The sequence below is a fragment of the Brugia malayi genome (assembly GCF_000002995.4).
Source record: "Brugia malayi strain FR3 genome assembly, contig: Bm_v4_ChrX_scaffold_001, whole genome shotgun sequence".
Taxonomy (NCBI): Eukaryota; Metazoa; Nematoda; class Chromadorea; order Rhabditida; family Onchocercidae; genus Brugia; species Brugia malayi.
This window is the reverse complement of record NW_025062479.1, coordinates 8,745,695-8,772,385: the sequence shown is the minus strand read 5'-3', so window position 1 is coordinate 8,772,385 and position 26,691 is coordinate 8,745,695. Positions and strand designations below refer to the sequence as shown.

The following is a 26,691-nucleotide window of genomic DNA, read 5'->3' as shown; positions in this document are numbered from 1 at the left end:
CAGAGAAAATTATGATTCATTATCAATGTTTTCATTGCACTCATATTTCCGCATGCGCAAGCAAACACAGTATCATATACTATATGTTTTTTTCATTCAGCCATATTTTCCAAAAATTTCCACTAATTTAAATGATATATAATAAATAGATCAGCTGTGAGGGGAATGCTTGCGATATTTAGGAACCGAAAGCTGCATAGGCGAAACAAGAAACCAGAACAACCCACCTGTGAGATGAAAGCTACCATAGGGGCATTTCCAGCAAAGTATATGAATGCTTCCCACATTTTACTTCATTACGTATGGTGAGCGAACACACGAAAAAAAAAGTGGCAAAATATTTTTACGGTTAGGATTGCGAGATGATTAACAAAACTACTGGAAAGTCAAGAAACTTTCTCGTGAATCTAAAGCTTGTTAATAGATACTTTTACAGTTTGTAAAATGAATTTCTTGAGAACATTATTCGGAATGAAATGTTAACTTGTGATCGCGAAAATTACAAAAAAATAAATGTATTATAATATAATTACGTTACCATTTATCTTACAAGGATGCAACAGAGGCACAAATATAAAAATCTGTCACATTTAGAAAATCAGTAATAAAAATATTGAAGCTAAGACGGTTTATGTGAACCAAATTGGCAATATTAAGTTAATGTAAATGCCTACCTCCCTAGATACTTTACCCCAGAATATGGTACCATTTTTTGTTCTCGCTATTCAAGTGGGTTGATTTTCATGATGATATGTGCGTTGTCATGTTTCCCGCAAATTAAACTTCCACAAAGATCCTTCCCACATTTCGTTTTCTTCCATCTCTGTCCTTTTGCTTTTCACTTAACTATTTCCACCGATGACAGTACCATTTCATAATGTGGATAATTGGACAGTGAGTCAATCTTGATTGCTTAAATCTAAACTGCGTAGGCTCTTTAGGAGCTATAGCGTACACTTTTATATTTGACCTAGTGGATCGCATGGATTTAGTGTTTTTCAAATTGGTTGCTTCAGTTCAGTAGTACAAATACTAATACTATGTTTTCAGGAAGGAAGGGAAGATTCGGCGAAGAACTGATAGGACAAGTAAACTGAAGGAGAAAGCTAAATGTCCTTTTTCGCTGCAAATTTATAGTCAACAACAATTCTAAAAATTGACACCGAATAATGTAAAAATGACGACTGAAGTGCAATGTCTCATCCCATACTGTTATGCAGCGTTATATATTTCGGGTCGTTTGATACCGAAGATAGGAAAAGTACTTAGTATTAGCATTAGTGGTGACCTGACCTAATTTGTAGAATAAAATGAGCATGCAAAGAGAGAGAGAGATAGCTAGGAGGCCTTTCACATTTATTCGTACTGGCTGGCTGTACTCAGCATGATGTCATAGCCCACATTGACACCAGCATATTTCCAACAAACATTCATACACTGAAGAACATAAAATCATCAATTCAATTGCTGACTGATGCATCCACCATGCCTGGAAGAGAATGAAGGAAGAGAACAGCTGATCTCATTATTGTGAGTCATCTACATACTGCACCAGTCAAGATGAGCAATATCTTTGTGAAAGTGTATCGGAAATACCGGAAGTAAGAGGCTGCAGCCCGGGACAACTCATATTCTTCTCTGTTGTTGAATCTCTTCTATCTGTCAATCATTATTCATTCGTGTAGTTGATACTCATGATTCATTTGGAGAATCAGAATTCCCAACAATTTTATGAAAATGATCCGTAAGCCAAATGAGTCAGTCTGAAGTGAACGCATTACGTGACATCAAAGGGGGAGGATAATTATGCATATACTGTCTGTTACGTGCACATTTCATAATATCGGATTACAAAAGAGAGAAAAAAAAATTTCCAGATGGGAAGAATCTGGCGACATCAGTAGTACTACAGTTGTGCGGGAAATTCACGTAAAAAACCGTAGTACATATGCCGTGCAATTACTTGTTCAGTGTGGAGACACAAACATGCGTAGTGGTAAGTAAAAAGGTATGTTTATAACGAAGGTATGCGAAGATTATTGTCTTGAGGAGAAAGCTAGCGTTGAAGAAATAACAACTGCAAGTAGTGGGTGACCCACAACTACAGTCATTGGTGACAATGTGTTGTTGCGGATAGCCAGACGGATGAGACGGAAGCGGAGATACAATACAGTACATGTTGTTCACCCGGTGGGGTAGTAACGTATCGACTCGTACAAACTGATGGGTAATGCGACTTCCAGTGTCGCCTGCGCTGTTGGTGCTACTACTGTTATGACGGACGATGAATAAGAAGGGACGCTTTGAATGGCAGATGTGGTGCTCGGAAGAGGGGCACATCGATCGATGTAGGGGAGGTACGACGAGGTGCAAGTACCGCGTGAGTGTAGAAGACGTGGCAGGATCGGTCGACGATTGCGAGAGAGTGCCAATCAGCTCAGAGACTATTCATGAAGTATTGTCCCTTCGTTAGGTGAAAAGAAACGAGAGTAGGAGGTAGGTAGCCTTTCGGAATGTCGAGAGTCTCCCTCCCCTCTCTCTGTCTGTCGATGGGTTCAAAGAAGTTTGCTTGTATGTCTGTCCGTTAGTAGTGGGCTGATGAGGCACGTGTGTGTGTGTGTGTGTGTGTGTGTACGTATGTATGTATGTATGTCTATGTCTGCGTCTGTGTGTTTCGTTCAAGGTGTCTGGACTGAATTGATCGGAGCTGGTAAGTTGAATTCTGAAGGTGAGGGCGTGAAGAGAAGAAATAAGAGTATTAAGAAATGCCGATCAGAAGTTTCCGTTCCGTATAGCGCACTGGAGGGATGCAGTGAATGAGGTCGTGGTACAGTTTATCAGTTGCTGTGCCACTGCATTGCATTTATTTGTCCGTTCAACTTGACTTGATTGAAGGACATCCAAGTGAATCTGAATTCTCATCTCTTAGCTGTGCAGTAGTGAAAATGTTAGCTAATTGCTTAAATGATGACAGCTGCGCTTTTGACAGTTGGCTTCTGTAGATACCAGTTTTTCCAAAACTGAGTTGACCCAACGCTGAGATGTTTGTTGTTCGTAGAAAGGTTTCTCTTCTATATACCTCGTATGTCACGTTGGGACTGAAATGTGGTACTGAAATTTGTCACTCGATTTGCAGCTAAAATTGGAAATGCTAATATGATTTGATGCCAAGGGCAAGTATTTAAACAAGCTTTAAGCTGGTTTTTTAGATGAATGGCAGCACTTCGTTATTTCTATAATGATTTAACAAAATTGTTTTTATTGCTCTGGTCGTTATGTTATTATTCAGAGGTCTCGAAGAAAAAAATCGAAGAAAAATCAAAAATCAATGGATTCTTACATGTACACTTTATTTTTTTTTTGTTTCACGCATAAAAGATTCCTTTCAGTTACTGAAAGGTATGCACTAACGGAATGAAAAGTAGAAAGATATCATACAATCGGTAATATTATGCATTTCATCATGCTACACCAGCGATCACTGAAAATGTTGAGAGCGCAGGAATTTTGTTCGAGCAGACTTGCATCAGTGCAATAATATTTCTGTAGAAAGATAATTGGAATTTGATTACTAAAAATTTTGAAGTTTAATTAAATCTTTGAACTTGGTAACCCGAATGAATTTCCAGAATTCTGAAACAATTGAAGTAAAACAAATATATATTATTGGGTTGTTTTAGTGATTCGTCAAAGCAAAAAAAAATAATGGGAATTGGGGAAGTCAAACTTGTCATTATACTCCAATCCTGAAATTAGATATATATATTTTCAAAGTAAAGGATAAAAATAAAAAGTAAAAGATATGCATTGTAAAACTTGTTTTTAAATATGGTGTCGGTATTGTGTTACTATGTTGCCAGTCATGCGATATCTCTACATCTTTTAAAGACTTCATACTTATTCTGAATTATTCTGATCTGATCTTACAGCGGATTCATACCAATTTCTTTTAGTTCGTTTTAGTCACAGTTCGTTTTGTGATTCATCATTACTTTGAATCTACATTTACAGTTTAGTGCATACTCTTTTTATGTAAGCAATATGTAAGCAAACTCGTATATACCACTTGCTTTCAAGATTAAACGTTTATGTAAGTACATCACGTTACATCAACTGGGACATTGGTTGATCTTACCGAAGGTTATGTGTTGGTGTTGCTCAATAATTGCAATTTTTGAGATATATTTTGGGATGAACATTTCGGTCCAAGAATGCCTGCTTTTTCGTGTGTTTCGATCTGAAAACAGAAATTAATTTTATAACCCCTGCTTAGATTATTGATGATCATTCCAAAAAGAGTCATTTATTCTGCCAGATTTAAGTTCCCTTAAATGGCAGATGAATAAAGTTGGTAACAAAATTCCACTGAAAAAGAATTTAATGTAGGAGCAGCAGGTATCACAGTTCTATTCTGTAACAGTTCACACAGTCAATGGTTGGGTGGTCGACCTGATTATCCAGTGACCGTTGATATACCACAAATTTCTTACACACATGTATTAATATATATAATATATGTGGACGTTTCCTTCAATATCAACAACTTGTTTTCCACTGTTTTTTGACGAAAATTCTATTTCATTTACTTACGTACGAGTCCATTGAAATCATTTCCTGAGAATTCTACTATCCACTGCTATTTTTTTTTCTTTTTTCACCGAATTTTATGTTTTCTTAAAGATTATTTCAAATCATTTTCATTATAAATGGTTTTTTTTTTTTTTTTTTTTTTCAATTTTATTGTCATTATACAAAATTTTACGAATACCGTAATAGTGAAAACAACAATATTTCGCTGGGTATCTGATCATAATAGATTAAACGATATAAATTTATAGTGGCATGGAAATCTTCTTCAGCAAGCTCGTATATTGTTATATCCAGCATGCTAATGAATATGATCTATGCTAATGGGTCGGAAACTTTCGATATTTATTTTTTTTTTCGGTTTTAGAAACTTACTGTGATAACTTTTTGGTGATCAATGGAATATATTAATTTACCACTTGCAACTATGTGTTCAAATGGGATTTACATTAAGAGTGGAAAATTTACAAGCTCTGTAATTATTTCATTTCAATACAACTTCTCAGTTGTTTAAAAGACGAAACTATAATGCCATAATGTTTTGTTGTCAAGAAAATAAGGTCAGTAAACACTGGACACTCATATTTTGTACATGAAACACTACACATTTTGGAAATTTTTTATTTTACTAGTTTTTAGTTTTGATCTACAAGTGCCTTCCTAAGCTATGAATAAAAAATTGGAAGAAGGGAATGAAAAAAAAAAAAAAAAAAAAAAAAACTTGAAAAGGATATCCATTACCACCGAATTATGAAGTTTTAGGATTATTGTACTAAAATCATTCTTTCATTGAACAATTGGAAATTATTAATGTGAGCAAAATACTCTTATGAATTCAACATTGTTAACACAATAGTTTCAGTTTCACTTTCCATGTCTGATATTGTGAAAGGCAAACATATGGAATTTTCGAAAGTCTCTAGACCACTATTTAATGATAATTAGGAGCACTTATTTTTCTTTTTTTATTTACACTTGAGTTCTCCCTCATTGTTCGCTCCTTTTTGGTCATTCATTATACCCAATAAATGATAAATAAAATAAAGTAAAAAAAAATCAAAAGAATGAACTTTGACTGAAGTTTATCTTCATCTGTAGAAAAAAAAATTTTAGATCTAAAAGATGGAGTGAAATACGAATTATCTCTTCTGAATTCTCCATCTACAATGGTTGAGGCAAATCAGTATGATCTGACCCAACAATCTTTACTGCAAGATTTTAAAATTATATTGCACAATCAAATGTTCAGTATGTGCTCAAAAAATAAATTTATACAGCCATTAAAATGCTCATAGAAGACAATTTTCTTCATATTGATATATAATGGACACTAAATCATTGTCAGTAAAAAAGTGGTTGAAATCATTTCTGATGTAATACTAATTTGGGTATGTAGGACGTTGTGTGGGATAGTTGCAGATAAAGTTCATTAGGAGTGCTGGGAAACATCAAAGTAGTTCATTTTATATTTCCTTCACATTACCTTATATTCCAAACAGCATCCCAGAACTACACAGCAGATCATTGTTTTGAGTTATATATTTTTAAATTTTTGGACGGTTTTTTTTAGTCCTTAACTTTTTCCCAATGAGAGATAGCTAGGAATCACGGAGGAATAAATTCCGAGAAAATGAAAGCAAATAGAGATGAAACTGCTGACATTTATTAGTTAAGATTATATTTTTTATAACATTGGAAACCTAATCAAATTATAAAATGGAAGAAATGACTTTACAAATGTCACCGTAAACCCCATTTAAAAGATGAATACAGCGCCAACAGCCATAAAGTTGCACAATGTATATAGTCATATTGTACTGATTGATTAGACATTCCTGCTAAATTACATACGCAGTCACTAGTTTTTCGTTTACTACTCCTTTTTTTTCTTTTTGTTTCAGATTCCAATATTGTAAGTCTAATTTGTGGTAGTAAGGGTTTTTTTTTTCATTTACAAAACTTATTTCTCTCATCACTTCAGTAAAAGTTGCCATTAATGAGCATAACTTTTGAATGCTTCAATGATATTAATACAAGTACATTTAAACAGTTCGAAATATCTATTCATTTCACAATTTATTTTTCTATTCAAATATGTATTATTTACAGAAATGATGATAGTTAAGCCAGCTGCTTTATTTTCGGCATTTGTATCTACTGTATACACTTTACAAAATCCACTCATTTCTGCGCCTTTCGACAATTTTCGCATCGAATGTGCCAAATCTTCAGGTATTTAATAACTTGAATATAAAAACTATTTAGCATACTTAGCAGTGCTATGTATAACTTTTCCTGTTGTAATAAAACCAAGATAAATCAGGTGCCGTAGGAATTAGTGTACGAATGGTCGGCTCACAAGGTTTCATCCGACAAGATACCGTTTTCGCAATTATTTGCGAACGAGTCGACGAGGTTCGTTCAAACATATCAAAACACTATCTGTTAAATTTTTTTTCCACATTTTGAAGTTTTGTGAATCTACTTCAAAAATCAGGAGTAAGTTAGCAAGTTGAAAATTTGATTAATTAAAGCTATATCCATGGCATGGTATTCCTATAAGCATTGCGGAATTGGAACGAGAAGACTGCTACTACAGCCACTTGTTTGATCCAGTTGTAGATACAGAATCACTGTATACATGTCGACCGCGAGAATACATATCTGGTATTACTCGTCTGTCGGATACTCGGTAAAATTATCTTTTTTAGAAGGAATAAGAATCTATTTTCAGGCGAAGTAATGCTTCTAATATATTATCATTTCGTAGTATAGGGTACAGGTGTTGTGTTGTCGTTTGCGAACACGAGATGAAGCAAATTGTCAAGAGAAAGAGTTCACTAAACCAATTGGATTTGATCCACGGACAGACATATATCATCGCAAACAGCTTATCAATTCGATTGCTGTCGAAGGGCATAATTATAGAGTGCGATTTTGCGACCTTGCTCCGCGAGCTATCGGTCTGTTTGTAGTTTATTTGTTAAAAGTATTAAAAATTCAATAGCTTTGATTGCCACATTTGAAAAATGTTCTAAAGATTAAACTTTTCAATGAAAATTTGGTTTCTTTCAAAATCTTATTCTAATTTATTCTTATTCATATTCAAGCTCTAATTTACAACGACTTACTTATAACAACTACTATTACCACCGAAACTCCAAAGAACAATGGATATCATGCAGAAGCAGAAAGTGACATGTTGAATACAGCAACGGCCAGAAATAAATACACAAAGAATAATTTGTTTGGTAATTCATTTATGAAATGAATATTTTTTTCATGAATCTTAGATAATTTGTATCACTAAGCTATACATAAAACATGTTGGAGGAAATTCAATTATCAGCAAATATAAGATTTAGAACGTCTGACATCGCAAGCTACGACCTCATCATCTACAACCAAACATGTTATCCAGATATTTCGACCGAGTTCCTTGTACAACCTTGAAGAGGTTCAGAATATGCGCAATACAAGCACTTCTTCACCAAATCATTCTCAAAGTAAGAATTCATAATTTTTTATCTTGTTTTCATAAATGATCATAATGACTTTGCAGCAGAATTTTTGGATCGAAAATATTCAGCCCTAATATAAGGTTAGCTTAAGTGATTCTATAGCGCAGATATGATCAGTGTGAGTTCTGCGGCTATTGCATGGTGGTGGGATGCAGGAATATGTTCAGAAAGTTGCAAAGTGACTTTTAGAGTAATTACATCAGAAACAACATTTTATACCATCCTTCATAATTCCTAGAAAACTAAAGCTTATACATCATGTCGATGAAAACAATAAAAAGTCTCCTTGAAAACTGTTTCTGACTTTCAACTTCTAAACTTTCTATAATTTGAAATTTCAAAGTTATTCGTAACTTCTAACAGATATTGAATCATTACTAGAGATGCAACAAACCTCCAGAGAGAAATTTTCAACTATTATGAATACAGTTGATGAAAAAAAACGCCAGAGCACTGCCTGGTAAATGTTGGTTTTGATTTTAATAATGACCATTAGACTGTCTGTTATAATTTATAATAATAGATATTTTAAGATAATAAGCCTCACTACATACTGCTGCGACAGCAACAATTTCGCTTTTTATGCACTAGCAATACCGCTGACCACGAAATTAAAAGTTTATGGATCAAACAAATTAAATTAAAAACAAAGTAAAGTAAAAAAATAAACATGTTTGAATATTCTTTTCACTAAGTGGGATTTCAGGATGATAGATGAAATAAGCAAGCAAAACTCTGCACTACCTACTGTTTCTTTTGTACCAACAAGAGTTACGCAGGTTGTTTCATAAATGGAATTTCGAATTATTTGAAGACAAGTTTCAATGAAAATTTTAGAACATAAAATGTGTTTAAAATAGCCAAAAATGGTGGCACGTACAGAGAAGTAAAATATGATATGATGTAGTTTCAGCAGTTTCAAAGTTATTCAGTAGCAGCTAAACAAGATGTTTCAAGTGGTCGTAACCGAACAGCAATGACATTGTCTTACTTCGCTACATCTTCACTGCAAACCACAACTGCGTCACCACTAATTCTCTTGAAACCTTTGACCTCTAAAACAGTGCATACTAAAGTTACATCAAAAAACAAGGTGACTTTATCTCTTTTATTAATAATAAATTCTTTCAAAAAAAAAAAGACCAGTTCTAATTTTTGAATCATATTTTTATTGCTTTTCCAACATTGATTTTCCCATTCATTCTAATGAACCCTTATATCTTTATGATGTTATATATCTGAAATTTAGAATTTGCAATATGTTTTTTCTATGAAAATTTTAGAAATTTAAACCAAGTTTCGGAGTAGAAATTTTTAATTTTCCCTTTTCTAAGAAAAATTTCAATCCTATGACAATGATTTCCAATTCAAGCAACCTACAACGAAAGCAAGTAAAAGACGACGGATGAAACAGACACTAAGTCCAACCATTTCCAGTAATTCATCCAGGATTACGCCTCAGTTAACAACGTCATCAGCTCATCTCATAGAACTTGAGAATACAACAGAAAGTCCTTCTTTATTAAGTACTCAACTGCGTCGTGATTTTTCTAGTGGAACACACATCGATGAAGAAACCAAGTATTCACCATTCGAGAATAGGGACAGTAATCCTTCACGTGACAATGAGGTTAAATAATTTTAGGGAGAATTTTATGTAGTTTGAAATGACTCTAAAAATTTCAAGATGAATTTAGATTTGAAAGGTTTTAATTTATTTTTGATGAAATATTGTTGCAAATTGTTCAGGCTTTTGGATCAGAATATTTGATTCTTCCTACCTCAGCTAATCCTCTCGATATGACCACATCAAGCGACAGTTTCTTATATAAAATTTCGAATGAAATTCTTCATGCTCCAGTTAAATCATGTTAGTTTTTACCATCTTGACTTTTTTAGGTCTTGTGTCTTCTTCACTATTGTTTGTAAAATAATTTAAAAAAGAAATATCAAAAAATTTACTATGTTAAGTTCGGAAACAAATTGGAGTCGCATATAGTGAATTCAAAAGTTTCCCAAACAAACAAACGAACAAAGTGGATCACGAATTTAACTTCCCGTCATTTGGTGATGGAAATATTGGTTGCTTATTAATCATTTCACAATTTGTCTGATTGAAATTTGTAGTTTTGGAATCATCTCGAATTTCTGGTAGAGATATATTGTACTGCAACGCACAAAGTGGTAATGTATTGAAAAAGTATTCTAATTTTCTAAAAAAGTTAATCTTCAGCATTTGATTGAAACACAGATGTTCATCAAGTGATAAAATGATAAGAGAGATGTTACAGAAGATGTTGGTTTGGATTACAGTGAATATAACTTATCGATGAAGAAATCCGCTGATGGTAGTCGTACATATGTACCAGAAAATCAGGAACCACTGAACGCTCCATCAGGTATGGAACAACCGTTCGGCTATTGTAATTCTAATGAAGAATTCTCTGTAGGAAAGCGTAAATATTGTCTGAGCTAATGTTTGCTGAAACTACAAACTGTTTTTATTACTGATAATAAAATATTACTTTAGCAGCAATCGTATACGATGCAAGCAAACAAAAAAATGCTGTTTTGGTAATAGCAAGACGAAAGAAGAAGAAAGTTCAACAGAATGATCAGGAAAGCAATCAAGAACAGAAAAATGGTGAGGAGCTGTTTGAAAGTTATCTACAAATAATGATAACTTTACTGCTAAATTAAGCATATGTCTATTTTTTGCTTTTTGCACTTTTTTTTTGGATTAAAACGAAGTGTAGACTCATTCTCTTTCATTGCATTAAGAAGAGAAAACAGATATTTAATTTTTATGGATATTTTTTCTCTCTGAAATTGAAATGAATTTTTCGCAAAAATGAACTTGAATGATATGTCTACTGAAATTTTGTTCAATTAGAACTTATAATAAGGTCTAACCTTTGAAAGAAATACTTCAACAATATGATGGTTCATTTATGTGTAAGAATAAGTATCCATTGCGTGAACGAGAGCGACAAATACTAGCTTCTAATTTGGAATTGATTAAGATTTGTAATAGAGCTTATCATGGATGTATAATTTTATTTCCATTGCTTTTCGCTTGAAAATGATATTCAGCAAAAGATTGTACGGAGAACTTATTGTGTGTTCATAGAATTATCAGGCATTTTATCAATTGAAACTACCAATATAAAAACTACAGTGCATCCAACGTTCTTTATCTTAAACTTTCAAAATTGTTTTCTTTCCATAGAAATGTCATGTTGAATATCATGCACTAATCTTGAACTTGTGTTTCTAAAATTTAATTTATAAACTTTAGATGCCGACAAAGAATTACTATCAATGAATGATGAGGTTAATTCATTCCCAATGGATACGTATAATTCTGCATCTTCAACAGTATCAAGTAAACAAGATTTGGAGTTTCCTACCACGGTTAAATATCTTTTCACATCTTACTTTCTTTACAGTCTTTTTTTTCCTTCTTCAATTTAGGTCGGATTTATGTGAATCTAAAAGTGACAAACTTTTGCACATTTCAGAGCTCCAGTCCGGCTAATCTGAAGAACACTGCAGAAGACGTCTATGATCCAGCGAAATTTTATCGCACAGTACCACCGAAACGACCAACTCAGACAGAAAAAGGTTAATTTGAGAAGATTTCAGTTTTTTTTTTTCTTTTTTTCGCTGTATAATATAAAGAGGAAAGGAGCAAGTGTAATGAATAAATTAATTAATAAACTTTTAAGGCTTAATGGGTAGTTTATTAAAACGACATAATCCCGATACTATAATGAGCCGATATAATTACGGCAAATTTGTAATCATAGCATAAACATTTGTAGTGCTAACCTTCTGCACAAAGGAGATAGCCATTCGTGATCGACACAATTTAGTGATTGCTTGTGGTAGTGAAACGGAAATTTGGCAACCATTTCGGTGCCCGGCAGGAAGTGAATGTTTCTCTTCAACTGATTCCAGTTATCGAATCTGTTGTGCTGTAGCCGAAGCTGTTCGCTATACTCATTGATTAAAAACTTTTTGTAATTTAATAAGTTCATCAGATTTATCTTTGTTGATGTCTTATTGCTAGATTGTTATTCCAGATTATTTTATTTCATTCATTACTTTTCTTTTCTAAGTACTAATTCCCAATTTCATTTTCTGCGATTTTCTCTGACATCTCATATGGCAGACTAAGCTTCGAAATAATAACAATCAAAAATAATAGTCATTCGAAACTTCAAGATCTTTTTTTTTCAACACTTGTGCAATTTAATCTCATTTTATTTTCGTTACCATTTTCCCTTTTCACTCTTTCATTTGTTCCTTTTTTTATACTGTGATGCTATTTTAAATTCATATGGCAAGTAAGCTTCGAAATACTATTTATTCATAATATTCCATATGCAATGCTAACAAATTATATATTGTTTTTTTTTATTATTTCTCAAGAATTTCAAAATGTGTCGTATCTTCATAAGACGTTGTTAGCAAACTCTTACATCACAATTTTTATATTACTAAAAAATTTACATTAATTCTTGTTTTCTCTTCGAACTAGTGACTTCAAAACTTAAAGTACTATCTTAAGGTACTTCTAAACTACAAAAAAAAAAAAAATCAACAAGCAGTTGTATCTATTAAGTTTGTAATATTCCTTTCAATTTCACTGTTGTTGCAAAACTATGTCTTTTTTCCTCTTTGTGATTCACCCTAAAATAGTTATAAATAACATATTATATCATTAACCGTTGGGTGACTAAATCGTTTCTTTGATAAAGCAAGCACTGTATTCAGCAATTTCTTCTACCTTTTTTATGTTTAATATGATCGAGCAATCATTCTAGATGGAAGAAATTATATTTCTCATTAAACCGAGTGAAAAGTATCGGCTGTAAATTTCACTAAACTGATAGGAAAAAATTCCACTGCTTATAATACCAACATTGTGCTAGCATCATGGCAGGAAGACAATTGTAGATTTCATTCGGTTCATTAATATATGATCTAGAAAAGAAAATTATATATAAATCAAATATGCTAAATTTAGGAATAGTAAATAAGACAAGAAATAAATTTTGATTTATTGGTAATATCATCCGGAATTTTTCCCTTTTGCCGTCTTCAGGGAGATTCCAGAAAGCGAACAAGTGTTTCTGGACATTAATATTATGCAAGAATTTTAGTGTTTTTTTCTAATTCTTAAGCATCGTTTTCATTTCTCCTTTTTTTTTTTCTGTTTGATGATATTTCAAATTTTATTCACATTAGATTCGAAAAATCTTCATATTTCAGCTGAAACATTGCAATTGAGAACAGTAAAAGGTTTAAATCATTTAGGATAAAAGTGATATTATTAAGCATACAAATCAGATCCTATAGCAAATCGGTACACAGTATAGGTCACGAGCATTGCCTGAGTTCCAAGAGATGTTAAAAACTAAGTGTGCTGTGATATTTTTTAACAAAGCATTATCAAAGTATGTATGCTTTGTATTAACATCGATGAGTGAAACACTCAAGCAAATCACCATTAAAAAAAGTGTAACTTGTTTGTGAAATGATATTTAATTCATAAATAAATAAAAAAAGAGTCAGAAATTTCACAAGTCAATTAAAAGTTATTCATTAAATAACCTAAATAAAAGAGAGATGAAGATGACGCATGGAATGTCCTGAAAACAAAAGGTACCGTCATCCTAAATAAAGCTTAATTGATGTAATAATTGCTGGAGAGAGTAGACAATTAAAGAAAGTAGGCAAAGTTCAAAAGTTTTACGTATATTTTCCAGAATATGGGAAATTCCTATGTGTAATAGGGAAAAAGCAAAAAGTTTCAGTTAGCATTCATTACTTCTATCAGGCATAATTGGTAAGTGAAAAAATATAAGATAATTATAGAAAGTAATAATATAATTATAATGATAAATAATAACAATAATAATATAATTATGATAATTAATGTAATGTAATTAATAATAGTGATAAAGTAACATTATTAATAATAGTAATAATAAATTAACAATTAATAACAATAATAATAATTGATAATAAATATTATTATATGTTGATAAGTGAAAATAATGATAATTATTATTATTAATTAGAAAATAACAAAAATCTGAAATAAAGTTTTTTCTATGTACTTGCAAGATTTTTATGAACTTTGTTGAAGGTCCAATACACATTTAACGTAAAATTGGTTATCGAAAATCCGTTCTTTTCTTCTTTACTGTTTTTAAATCCATGTTGAAAAAACAATACTTTCAAAAATTTTCGAAAAGGCTTCTATGCTTCATTTCAGTTTTTGTCATGATGACAAATGTGAAGTGTGTTTTACATGCCAATATCCGTCAGATACTGTTATACATAATCGGTTCAGATAACTAGCTGGTCCTAATGGAAGACTTATTTTGCTGAAACAATGTGGCTTACGACTTCTTAAAATTAATTCTGACAACTACAGCGTTTCCAAGGTAACCGGATAACTTTTTCTCACAAATTCTTTTTTCATTTTGTAAAAATCATTAATATGTGCTAACCTTGCAACTTATTTGAATTAGGTAATAAAATTGTTTTTTGAAAGGATTAATTTACTTCAGCTCTCCAGATCGACGTGGAACTTCTATTCCTCGTGCAAAGAATAAATGGCAGATGAAGCACTGATGAAAGCTGGCTTATATCTAGATGCTTTCAGCAAAATACGTCTTCTCCAGCCGGGTAATACACAAATGATTACATTTATGGTTATGTTTTTTCATTGGCAATATCATCCAACTACGATGGATAATCCCACTTTGTATTTTTATATTACTTGTTTTAGGGAAAAGAAATTGATTTTCGAGTCTATTACTTATTACCTGTGATGATTTGTGACCTGGTGCAATATGTTATCACACGAACATCGCTAATAAGAGCCAGATTGTATGTCCACAGAAACAGGTTATTTTTTAGGTATTGCGGATGTTTCTAACGAACTTGTTGAAGAAGCGAAAGAAATTGTGAATAAATTGAACACTTTCAATGACGCTACAGAAGCAATCATAAAAGCATTTGATGGAGTAAGGCTACGACAAAATTATTATATCTCTTGTGTTATGGAATGCAGTGAAATGTTATGAAAAATGTGGAATGAATTTTTTTTTAGTTGGCAAAAACCGTAGAAGGTGAAAAAATTCGTGCGATGTCATCCAGAAATGCCTTGGAAATGGCAGACAAGCAACATGTTGTCGAGGAACAGCAGTTGCAGGTCTTTTGATTGATTTTGAACTTTTGCATTTATTTCAAATTGAGGATTATTAGAAATGAATAATCCTCCGCAACTATTTTCTAACAATCAAATTTGAAGTCCAAACTGCTTTTATAATTTTAATAAATTGATTCACTTTAAAAGATATATACCAAGTATTAACAAAAAATTTTTTGCAGATTCTGATTCGAGAACGCGAAGTAGAACTGGAAAGGTTACACGCTGAATTACAATGCATTCAAAGGCAAGAATCTGCCCTGAAAGAGTATTTGCAGAAATTTTTATCGTCATAAATCATCTGTGTGAAGTGACATTCCCAATTAAAATGCAATTTACTTGTTTCTTTCTAACGTTTGAGTTGGTTGAAAGAAACAAGTCTTCCTTCATCCTCAATTTTTTGTACTAATCCTTACTCCTTTACATCAATGACAAATCATCCCTATACCTGAACTGGCACTCTCCACATTTTCACCGATTATTTTATGATTAACAATGTTTCTGATATTGCTAGATGATTTCTCAATTAGAGACAAAATGGACGAAACTCTTCGTTTAGTTTAAAGAGTTCAATCAAAACACAAGATGCCGAGTGTATTTGGATTACCGAGCTCGCAATTGTTTTGCTTGAGCATATTTTTTATAAATCAGAAACACAGTTTTATTAAAACTACTTTTATCTTAATTTGAATTTTTTCCGCACAAAAACGACAAAAGTACACTTATCGTTGCAAACTGAATAGTCGATACTTCGTTGACAATTGTATACAATCTGGATAATAATACTTTTAGTTTTGAGATACGGTTCAATCCCATTTAATCAATCGACTTTAGGATTTATGTCGAATAATTATTCCCAATTTTTGGACAATCAAAAAGTTCATATAAAAACTGTTTGTCCCCGCAATTACGTTCCATTTCATGCAAAAAATGCCTATGAGAAACTCTATCTTCAGTTCAACATAACGACATGCACAGTAACTGATACAACTTTAAAAATAATAACCAAGCACAGATGAACAGCTATTGAAAATCTGCGGTAAAAATAACTGTTAGATTGATGGAATGAACTCAAGTAGTGCAAGGCTACCTCAGTATTAAAAAAAAATGTTAGTGCAACAATTGAGGGTTTTACAACGCGTTACATAAAGTCTGCACATATCAACGAAGACGAACAAAGGAGTCTATATCATATTTCAAAATGATAATCTCAAACACCCACTTGACATAACCTATGGTTGTAAAGAAACGACTTTACACATATATTTTACAATTCCTACCTAAATTTCAAAGCTACGACTGCTTCATTTTTACTAACCAAGTGCAGCGCTAATAATATTTGCTTGTATAAACACTAAAGAATTTAAAAGTGCTTACAATTAGACATACGGTAACTGGACCAATTCGAATAAAAGAAAACATTATATCTAACAATCAGCTTTAGCAAAGAACACCTATTTTAAAGTGTGGTGGTAGAACCTACCAGTTATGTTCACTAAGGGTAAGTAATGTATCTTTGCAAAATAATAGTTGACAACTTTCGCAATTAGTATTTATCTTAACAGAAGCCGCTGGATTAACTTGATTAATTTCTATGGGAATGAGGTATGGCACAACTGATATATTAAATATATACTGTAACAACACAAAATTCCATCATAAACAAATTTAATTGCTATTAATCAAAGTTACAGATTACCAAAACAATAAGCAGTCACTGCCTTTACTAGCTTTAGATAATATACTCAGAGGCCCATAGCACCTTTTTTGGTGCAACATCATGTCATCAGAACACCATGTACTATTCATTCATTATCCATAGTGGAGAGATTAAAGATATTAACAATATGGAAAAATCGAAAATAAATGTGATTCAACTATCCATTTGAAGGATTCCATCCAAAGGAATGCTGACTGAAAAAAAAAAATTACATGGAGGGAAAATATTAACACTGACTATAACGGAGAAAGAAAAAAAAAACTTCGGTGTTGCTCGAACAATGAAAAAGCAACAAACAATCATAAAGTTTCCGCTCCATGACCACCTGTAAAACTCGATCCGGATGATGTTTCTGTCTTCTCTGCTCTTTCAAATTTTTTTGTAAGATCCTAGTAGTATTTTGCAGTTGGGACAAGTGTGATTCACATCCTACAATTAAAACCATTCTATATAAATTGAATAAACTAAAGAGATTAAAAACTTGACTACGTAAAAGTTATATAATCTATACTACAGATCAAAGTAGTTTCAGTATAAAGTAGAAATAAACAAAGAAAATTACCAAACAATCCTTAACACAGAACGGAATTAAACAGCAACCAAGCCAGCAACTGTAAAATAAAAGTATAATACTACCAGTACCACTTTTTCCAGAAAATAGCAAGTAGGATAAGTGGTAAGACCCAAAATTTATATTATATACTACTCATAATGTAGTAGTACCATTTCGATAAGTTTTTTTTTTAATATAATGTGGAAACAAAAATCCTCGCCTTGGATTTGAGATGAGAACAAAGAACAAATCGCAGAATGAAGCATATTTTACTCTTATCAAGGCTTGGGAATCGTTCTACTGACTCAAGCTAAATTTTTTGAACAAAAGACAAGAAAATTATAACCCGAAAAGTAACAGTATTCCACAAATCGTGAACGATAATAAACCAGCATGCGTATGTGTTTCCGTAACAATAGCTTTATTACAACTAGGACAAGTCATTGCACAGGAATGTGGTCCAAAAACAGGTACACCAACAATAATTGGTATTGCATGCGGTTCTAGATACATCGCGGTAGAATTTGCTAAAAAGTCTGATAATTTACTACAAGAACGCTAAAAACGCGATTTGCTATCAACTTTAATTTGAATTCTGAAAACTGTGAAGTAAAGTTAATGGGATGTAATCAATCCCAGTGAACTGTCAGGTAAAACTAATTATGATTCCCTTCATAAATGAAAAATATGTAATGTTCATAAAGCTTTATTATTTCATTTCTTTCAGAAGTGACTGCCACAAATGAGTAATCAGTTTTTCAATAGATTCTTGTCATAATATCTTATTAACAAACGTAGTGTAGGGTTGACAGTTTGTGGTATATATGCAGGATTACTAGATGATTCTGGCGATGGTGCAAAGGGCCCAAAATTTGTTTTTGCTTGTGATATTCCACCGCTATTTGTGTTTGAGCAGACTGCTGCTTCTGCAACACTATTCAATACATTTCCGGCAAAACTTCAAATTAATAAAACAAAGGGAACTTTTCAAAATGATATCACAACAAACCATACGATGGTGGACCTTTCTGGTGATAATCTTCGATAGTATTCATTACTATTCCTGAAAGTAATATAAATCAAACACAACCAGTACAAATTTCGCTCTACGACGGATGAGGTTGGCAATTAAGTTAATATTAATGCTTAATTCCATTCATTTTGGAAAAATAACTCTCCAAATAAGCAATTTCAAAGCGCTTCAACAACCAACGCACATACAAACACGTAGCAAATAGAAGTTAAGAAATAATGGTGTTAACATTTGAAACTGAGTGGCTCACCAATAATACATATTTTCATAATATAATCTCTGAATTAGAGGACCGGAACTGGAAGGTATGCATTTGTTTCTGCTGAATTCAAAAAAGATAGAGTAATCAAACAAGTGATAATGGAAAAAATAATTATGAGCGATTACGTGGCGCATTGGAAAATATTTGATGTTAACTTTGTCAATGAATCACTGAATAATAAACTGAATGATCCATTAATGCCGTTATACAGTATTTTTTATATAACAAATATGTCTGTTTTTTCTTTCTTTTTAACATTCCATTATGACAACCTTGAAGCAAAGATAAAATTCATATAATTCAGTCATCAATACTATCGTCTAGTTGGCTGATCATTTAGTGATAGTTGCAGATGATGATATAGTGTTTTTGAGATGTAACTATGATATCAAAAAATGAATATTTTTGTTTAGCTTTCCTTATTTGGCTTACCATTATTTACCAAGCTCTGTTAATCACTTTTTAGACGATGATATCATCGATTACAACTGTCAGGAACAATTTAATATTGATTAGGTATTACTCAGTATTAAAAATTAATCATTGTGTTGTAACGGAGATGCAGTTTAGCGAAAATATATGCAGTAAACAATAATTCATCACTTTATTCAAGTTCCATCTCGACTACCACACTTATATATACAGTATTTTCCAGCAATTTTTTACCATTACAGTGTTTTATTGTGTTCTCTGTTAGAATTTGTGTAGAATTCATAGAATCCTACGACCTACCATGAAACTTTAATCACGAAAAAGTGCACTGTCTTCAAACATCTCTGTCAAACATAAAAATTTTGTAGTATTTTATTGATGCAAATCGTACCAATTCTTCGTTTAATAAGAAATTTTATATCAAATTTTGACTTCTGTCCAACTTAATTAAATTTTCAACTTTTGTTGAAAATTTCAGGTGCACTGGTACCAATCGGTCGTGAAAATTTGCCTCAAAACTTAATTCTGTCCAACTTAATTCCAAGTAGGATTTTAATCCAAAACTTGTAAATATTTCCCTGCTTAAATATTGAAATATAGAATGATGTTTCCAAGGTTTATTCAAAATTCTCTTATTTCGAGTTCCACGACAATAAGATTGCATGAGATCACAGTTCAAGGGAACCATTTTTCGGTTTTATATTAAAAGTATGAATTACGACTGCTAAACTGCTAGCTTTGCTCGCTAATTTTATAGACCGTGTAATGCAATACGAACCTTCGCAAGGTTTGGTGGGACTTTAACTAGCAAGCAAAAAATGCCGATACCGAAGGAAAAGAACCGTGAGAAGTGATCTCGCTGATCTGACTGGTGAAATCCTGCGGAATACTTAACTTCGAATACCATTTTTGTGATTTTTCAACTTAAAGTTTCGGTCAAACCAATCCTCCACTTCACTGGTTCTGAGATAGTGTAGTAAAACTTCCGTTAACTAAATGCTTCTGATTTGGACGACCTGAAAATCTATTAAAAATTTGATCCAGAAACTGAACTATCTGAAAAGAGCAAGAACATCTAAAAATGCATTTTCTTTTTCCCTTGTAAATTCTACTGTTAGAACTTATACTGTGAAGCAAGCGTGGAAACAATTCATAATTTATTTCTTAACAATCATAGCGCAAGGAAAAGCTACGATTTTAAATCTTGATTCAAAATATCAATCAATTTTATTGATGCCAACAAAAAATTTAAGGCTTACCTCATGCATGAACTCCTTGAATATATTATTTTATCCTGTTTGAAATTTCTTCTAGCAAAGAGAAATTTGAATGAATATATTCTTTATGCTTGTGCTTTACGATAGTGCAACGTCCCGTACTAAAAAGTTTAACGCAATTATAGAACTGTTATTGAATCGTTTTGAAACTTAGAATCTTCGATTCAAAACGTTAATAATTTTCTGGAAGCCAATGAAAAACTTAAGAAATCTATAGAATTATTTTTTTCATCATTTAAATTTAGGTATTATATATATATATAACATTATTTGTCAGGTATAATGAAACGACGGAATTTTAGTAAGTGCAATTTTCAGAGCTAATGTTTCCAATTAATGAATGCATTACATATTTTTGTATTTCACGAACATTAGTATCCTAGGAATTTATCCTTCCCGTGGTAGTTGCTAATTTGTTTTTTGTACTGAAATGGTTGGGTAGTCAGAACACACGTGAAGAAAAAAAAATCAAATTTCTCTAAATTCTAATGAAGTGAATAATTGACTTACTGAAAAAATGAGTAATTAAAAATGATGAATTTAAACCTTCAAATTTTTAGGTCTGAATTTCTCATTTGATATCAAAGTAATTTCATTTTCTTTGGATCATTGAGTAGATTCGCAAGTAGGATTTTGATAGCATTTTGTTTCTGATCTTGATCAACGTCAAAAATGAAAAAAGTTATTCATCCCTCTTTAAGGATAAATTTGCTTTTAGTGGTATATTTAAGCAAAATGAGCATATTTCGAATTTTTTCTGACCTATTGTTTTTATTATTTTAGCTTCATTTTATTTTTACAGTATGAAATATTTATATTTGCGTCAGTTTTTCGAGTTTTAATTTTTTTACATTTGATATTTACCTCTGTTTGTCATATTTCCTCAGATGTTTCGAACATGACAGATTGTCATTCACTAATATCTCTCACATTTTAATTTCGATTCTGTGTATCTTGAATTCTGCTTCGTCTAAAATGTTGAATCTACTAAATCAAATTGTGATATATATGCCATCTTAATAATAGATTTTTACTCATCACAGCTTTGTCCTTTTTAATTCGTAATGTTTGATCAGATCACTGGTCAAGATAGAATGAAATTAGCACAATGAGATTTCACAGTACTGTGGAAGTCGATTATCTGTTGAGTAGAGGTGACAAAATGAAGCAATATTAGGAAGTTTTTCCACCTTCTCGTTCTTCCAAACAATTTGTAGAGGAAGGCATCGGTGAAGTTTGAATTAGCAAACTGTCGAGCATCGAGCAGAAGCACCGTTTTCAGGTTTCTCCCATCCATCTCCCACTCATCTGGGTGACGCATATTGAACTACTCAACTCATTTTTGAAATATATTTCGTGCTAATTGAACTTTGACTGCATCTTCTGTTCGCTTCAGTTACTATGGATACATGTTCATGTGTCTGCAAAAATCCCAACCTAATATCTGTTCGTCGTCCTCATCAGATGGATGGATATGCTGCAATGCGCGTCTGTCTATCTGTCTACCCGTGCATTCAGCACATTTGTCATTTGACAGCAAACTCTGAGCATTAAGCTCTGTCACTGTCATCTCTGTCATTGTTGCTTTTGTTGTAGTTTCGATTAGCCATTGTTTGGAACGCCGGTGGTATTAATGTCTATTTCAATTCTTCCATTTCCAAACTAACTTTTTACAAACCTCAGTCTTCATTCTTCTGGTCTTGGCAAAACATTTTGGACGCTGTTTTTGCAGATGGTTCAGAGGATTAAAACATTTTTGGTACTATCGGTTTCCACTTCTTATCTTTATCGTCTTATTTGGATAGGAAAAGGAGCGTCTATCACATCATTTCATTATGATATAAGAGTGGCTACTTCTAGACAGATGTCTCAATGCAGAACGATGCTTGAAGCAAATCGGGAAGACAACGTCATTGACTGACTGAATAAGACGTATGGAAGCAACTGGGAAAGTTGTAAACTTTTTTTGGTAGACCCATTTGCAGCTTTGTGATAAAGGCTGTCAGCAAGGAAAGAAAGGCTATAGGAATTATTTTATTTGGAATTTTGATACTCTTGAAACTTTTTACTACACAAATCCAGAAGGAGAATAAATCTTTCCTCTCAGAAAAAGTGTCATCATTCTTACGAGGACTGTTGTGCTAACACAGCAACTAGTTCCTTTCTTTTTTGGTTAATTAATTATTTGAAGTTGATGCATATAAAGGATTGGGTCAAAAAATTGTTAGAAATTCGAAGGTGGACTCGAATGATATTAGATAGAAAGTTTATGTCTAATCATCTATAACCCTTCCCGTTTGGTCTTTCCTCTTATAATTGCTATCCTCATTTTCCGTGCCTTTTTATATTAGAGGTACTTAATCATTGTTGTTTAAAAAAAAATTTTTTTAATCTAAACTTCGCTAAAATTTTTTCTTAAAGTTGGAATAATTGAGGTCCACATTGGCATAGTGTTAAGCCCTTTCAAGATCCATATGATCAGTCGATATGCATTTAGACTACAACACTGAATAAACTTGGAAAAAAAAAAAAACAAAGTGTTGAAACGAATTAAAAAGCAAGAAGTTAAGTATTTGTGTAATTTTTTTCTTTGTGAAGACGTATTACTAACAACTTTTTCTTTAATTTTAGTTCACTTTTTTTATAATAATTTCAGTTTTTAGTATAATTTTAATAAAGCATTACAAATAACCTGTGACCTCTTGAAATTTCCTTGCTTAAGTTAAGATTATACAACTCATGTAAGCTAAGACTGCTTACAGTACAGTTTTTGGATTTCTGATTCCGACAATTGGATCAGTAAAATATTTGAACTTAAGTTACTTAGTGATCACTTTAACCTTTTGCCGATCTGCCCCGTCTGTTTCTTCATCAGGATAAAAGGATATTTGCATATTTGCTTACTGTTGCTAAATGGTGCTTTATTATATCATCCTTATCAGTTTTCTGACTTAGTTTTTTCTTCTAATCTCTAGTCAAAAGTGCGATTTCACTATTGTGTGTTTATTTCACGTCCATTGCCATATGTTTTTAATTATAGAAAACCACATGGCAGAATCATCAAATGAAAATTACAAAGTGCCAATTGGATTACGTCCATTATTAGAAGCATTTGTACGTGAAACACTGAGAACACAGCCAATTGATTTAGTCAGTTTTTCGATTCTGTCTTTCAATGTTTTGCAGAAACATCGCAAACGTAAGTTTGGGAACTTTTTAAATTCTTTCAGAATTTCCGCATACGTTTTTAATACTATATAAGTACAAATTACTACATTCCAAAAATTATGACCACTTAACATTCCTTTTGTCATTATATGCGAAAATATGTCACTGATTTGAGCGTGATACTAGTTTAAAAATACTTCTGAGTTAAGTTCGCTAAAGAACTAAAAATTTTACAATTTTCCAAATCCAGCAGTCATCCTCTCTTTTTATTTTTTTCATCAGTAGCTCCTTTGCCAACCGCTGCAACACATATGGTGTTGACACGAAAAGTATATACATTCATTCATCATCAAACAAGAATTGACAGCTCAAAACTTGAGAATAATAATACGGCCAAACTTGAGAAAAAAAGCTTGATTGGAAACAAATTTGATTAGCCGAAACATTTTGAACGAAACATTTCTAGCTGTTAGGTTTTTAATAAACAATATTAAAACCCATCTCTTACTATATAAAGAGTAAAGATCATCTGATACTCAATAATCATGCTGTTGCTGCAAGTCAGACCCACTACATAAGGGTCTAAACCTTTTGTCTCAATCAACTTCTCAGTTTTATCAGTTTTTTCCTTACCAGTAAGCTACAATTCTGCTGCTCTTCCTCACTCACAATTCAGCTCATTTCCCGACCAATTTATTCATTTACCCATTTTCTTCATTTCATTTGTAGATACTCTGCGTAGATAAATTATTAATATTGTAGATAAATTATCAATATTACTGCTATAGATTAATATCTATACATTGTGGTTGCTAACAAATAAAATTGCTTCGTATTTTACATACTGCAATAACAAGTGGAAATGAATAGTTTCATCGATAAGTTGCAGACTGATAGGGTACAATTGCATGAGGAAATGTCAGGCTTTATGTCACAATGCCGTGTACGTCTTGTTCACATCCTGAATTTGTTTCTTCTTGATACCAGAATCAACCTTCAAGTTTTCCTTTTGATGTTTCTATATATATATGAGAGCTGGATTGGTATAATACGCAGACTAACATACAAGACACCAAACATATCGGCCTAAGTTTCTCAAAGTTTGCACTATTGTTCTTAACTTCCATCTTAATCATCTTATATAATTGCTTAAAAAAAAAACATAGTTGGGGAACAATTGTAAAAAATGAACACCCCTTTGCATTACATTCTTCTTTCTCCATTGCCGTTTTCTAATATGAAGGGAAGAAATCCGTGCAATTTGCAACCCTAAGCCGTGTATCGTGAGAAAAATAAGCCGAGTGTAAAAATGAGCTAGGCTTATCAGCTATGGAAAGTGATGTAAAATGATCATGCTCTTTGTGATCTAAGTCCATTTGAACATCGAAAGGAAAGTCTCTCAATAGCAAGAAACATACTCTCCCAATTTATGTAGCAGAATTCTCATGAAGCTAACAGATGTAGTGAAATGGGAAGTGCTAATAGACTTTTGCTGGAATTATATTATTTCATGGATGTCATCACTGAGATCTATCAAAAGAAAAGTGAATCGAAGAAACAATTCGTTGCTGTGTGACATTTTTTGCTCAACTGGAAGACTCTCATATTAATCCAAATTCGATCTCCTAGTTCTGAGATTCGTTACTGCAAGATTTATCTAACAGAATTCTCAAGAAAGCTTAACAGATATAATGTCAAATGACATGACAATTTACAAAAAAACCAATATGAGTCTTATAGCGTGTAGAAATTTTGATATAATGATAAAGTAATGAAATAAATTCACGTATGATGAATTCCTATTTGCTTTTGGTCTATTCCTTTCCTAGTAATACCAAAGTAAAACAATATTGTTCGTGTTTGATTCATCTAATATTATAAACATATCTTCATCTTTACAAAAAATATAAACTTTTTTATCTAAAATTTACGTTTGATCCTAGTACCTTTGCGGAACCATACGTTTTATCCTAGAATCTTTAGCGATAAGTGGATGTATGCATATACTGTAACCAATTTCTAATACCCAGTAATATCTAGTACTTCATGGTAAGTTAAACTGACATGGATAATCCCGGATATATTACAAAATCACCCAGTTCATCGATCTGGCACAAATTATCTATGATCTTCTTCATCACGAAGACAATTGCAACATTGGCTACCAGCTTGTGATTAAAAAATCGGCAAGTAATCCAGTAGTAAATTAATCACTGATATGATCATTTCTGAACCTTACATTTTAACAGATCTCAAGCAAACGGTAAGCTTAAAAGCGGAAAAAAACCTTAGAAAATTTTATTACCAAATTGTTTAATACCCAAAAAGAAATCATTTTGGTGCATAATACGGGATCAGCAAGTACAACCTGTTAAACTAAAGAACCCGCTATAAGTTCAACAATACAAAATTAAATACAACACAAGCCCGTATCTGGTGTGCATAAAAGACCTAAAGTTGCTTACTTACTTCCCTTTGTTTTTGTATTTAAGGTTACTTCAAACAATAGGCATAGAATCCTAAAATATAAGTTATTAATAAGATTGTCATTTTTAGATCGAACTGTAAATAGAAATATCAAATGTATTATCAAGAATAAAGTATTACCATCTTGCTTATGCATTCTGAGTGCGTGAATGCGCCACCCTTTCAGCGTTCCAAATTGACTGTCGAAGATACCATACACTAAAGATGGAAATGATTAGAAAATATGGTATGGTTGCACAAGGTATTTATTGAAGTTTGATTGATGTGGGAATTCTGTCTTATCTTTAGTGTATCATAAAGGAGGAACTTTTGTAGTTGCATTCATAAATATGATTTCTCAATCATAGATCAAAGTATGTTTATATTACTTCCACACTCTACAGGTATATAATCATTTCTAACAGTATTAAAATTATAAATTAC

General features: G+C 32.2%; 5 protein-coding genes across 5 annotated transcripts; 4 read left to right on the top strand and 1 right to left on the bottom strand.

The window, feature by feature from the left end:
- Nucleotides 1-1,694: 1,694 nt before the first annotated feature.
- Bm9192 (uncharacterized protein) lies at nucleotides 1,695-3,002 on the top strand (the record flags this gene model as incomplete). The annotated part of the gene is made up of 5 exons (XM_043074148.1): nucleotides 1,695-1,744; nucleotides 1,878-2,000; nucleotides 2,138-2,227; nucleotides 2,315-2,380; nucleotides 2,834-3,002. 5 exons carry the CDS (start codon nucleotides 1,695-1,697, stop codon nucleotides 3,000-3,002), a joined length of 498 nt encoding a protein of 165 aa, XP_042930082.1.
- A 3,696-nt stretch (nucleotides 3,003-6,698) lies between these two features.
- Nucleotides 6,699-12,117, top strand: Bm6037 (uncharacterized protein; the record flags this gene model as incomplete). Its single annotated transcript, XM_043074147.1, has 17 exons — nucleotides 6,699-6,819; nucleotides 6,911-7,002; nucleotides 7,122-7,279; nucleotides 7,363-7,550; nucleotides 7,698-7,838; nucleotides 7,953-8,093; nucleotides 8,490-8,568; nucleotides 8,815-8,887; nucleotides 9,022-9,201; nucleotides 9,481-9,738; nucleotides 9,858-9,978; nucleotides 10,080-10,190; nucleotides 10,400-10,507; nucleotides 10,639-10,752; nucleotides 11,407-11,522; nucleotides 11,630-11,732; nucleotides 11,933-12,117. 17 exons carry the CDS (start codon nucleotides 6,699-6,701, stop codon nucleotides 12,115-12,117), a joined length of 2,289 nt encoding a protein of 762 aa, XP_042930081.1.
- A 2,620-nt stretch (nucleotides 12,118-14,737) lies between these two features.
- Nucleotides 14,738-15,211, top strand: Bm18155 (Uncharacterized protein; the record flags this gene model as incomplete). Its single annotated transcript, XM_001898807.2, has 2 exons — nucleotides 14,738-14,810; nucleotides 15,045-15,211. 2 exons carry the CDS (start codon nucleotides 14,738-14,740, stop codon nucleotides 15,209-15,211), a joined length of 240 nt encoding a protein of 79 aa, XP_001898842.2.
- A 62-nt stretch (nucleotides 15,212-15,273) lies between these two features.
- On the top strand, nucleotides 15,274-15,632 carry Bm9193 (uncharacterized protein; the record flags this gene model as incomplete). The annotated part of the gene is made up of 2 exons (XM_043074146.1): nucleotides 15,274-15,339; nucleotides 15,519-15,632. The coding sequence occupies 2 exons, from the start codon at nucleotides 15,274-15,276 to the stop codon at nucleotides 15,630-15,632; spliced, it is 180 nt and encodes a 59-aa protein (XP_042930080.1).
- A 1,793-nt stretch (nucleotides 15,633-17,425) lies between these two features.
- Bm9194 (uncharacterized protein) lies at nucleotides 17,426-18,664 on the bottom strand (the record flags this gene model as incomplete). Its single annotated transcript, XM_001898808.2, has 5 exons — nucleotides 17,426-17,485; nucleotides 17,619-17,667; nucleotides 17,956-18,136; nucleotides 18,404-18,535; nucleotides 18,619-18,664. The coding sequence occupies 5 exons, from the start codon at nucleotides 18,662-18,664 to the stop codon at nucleotides 17,426-17,428; spliced, it is 468 nt and encodes a 155-aa protein (XP_001898843.2).
- Between the last annotated feature and the right edge of the window lie 8,027 nt (nucleotides 18,665-26,691).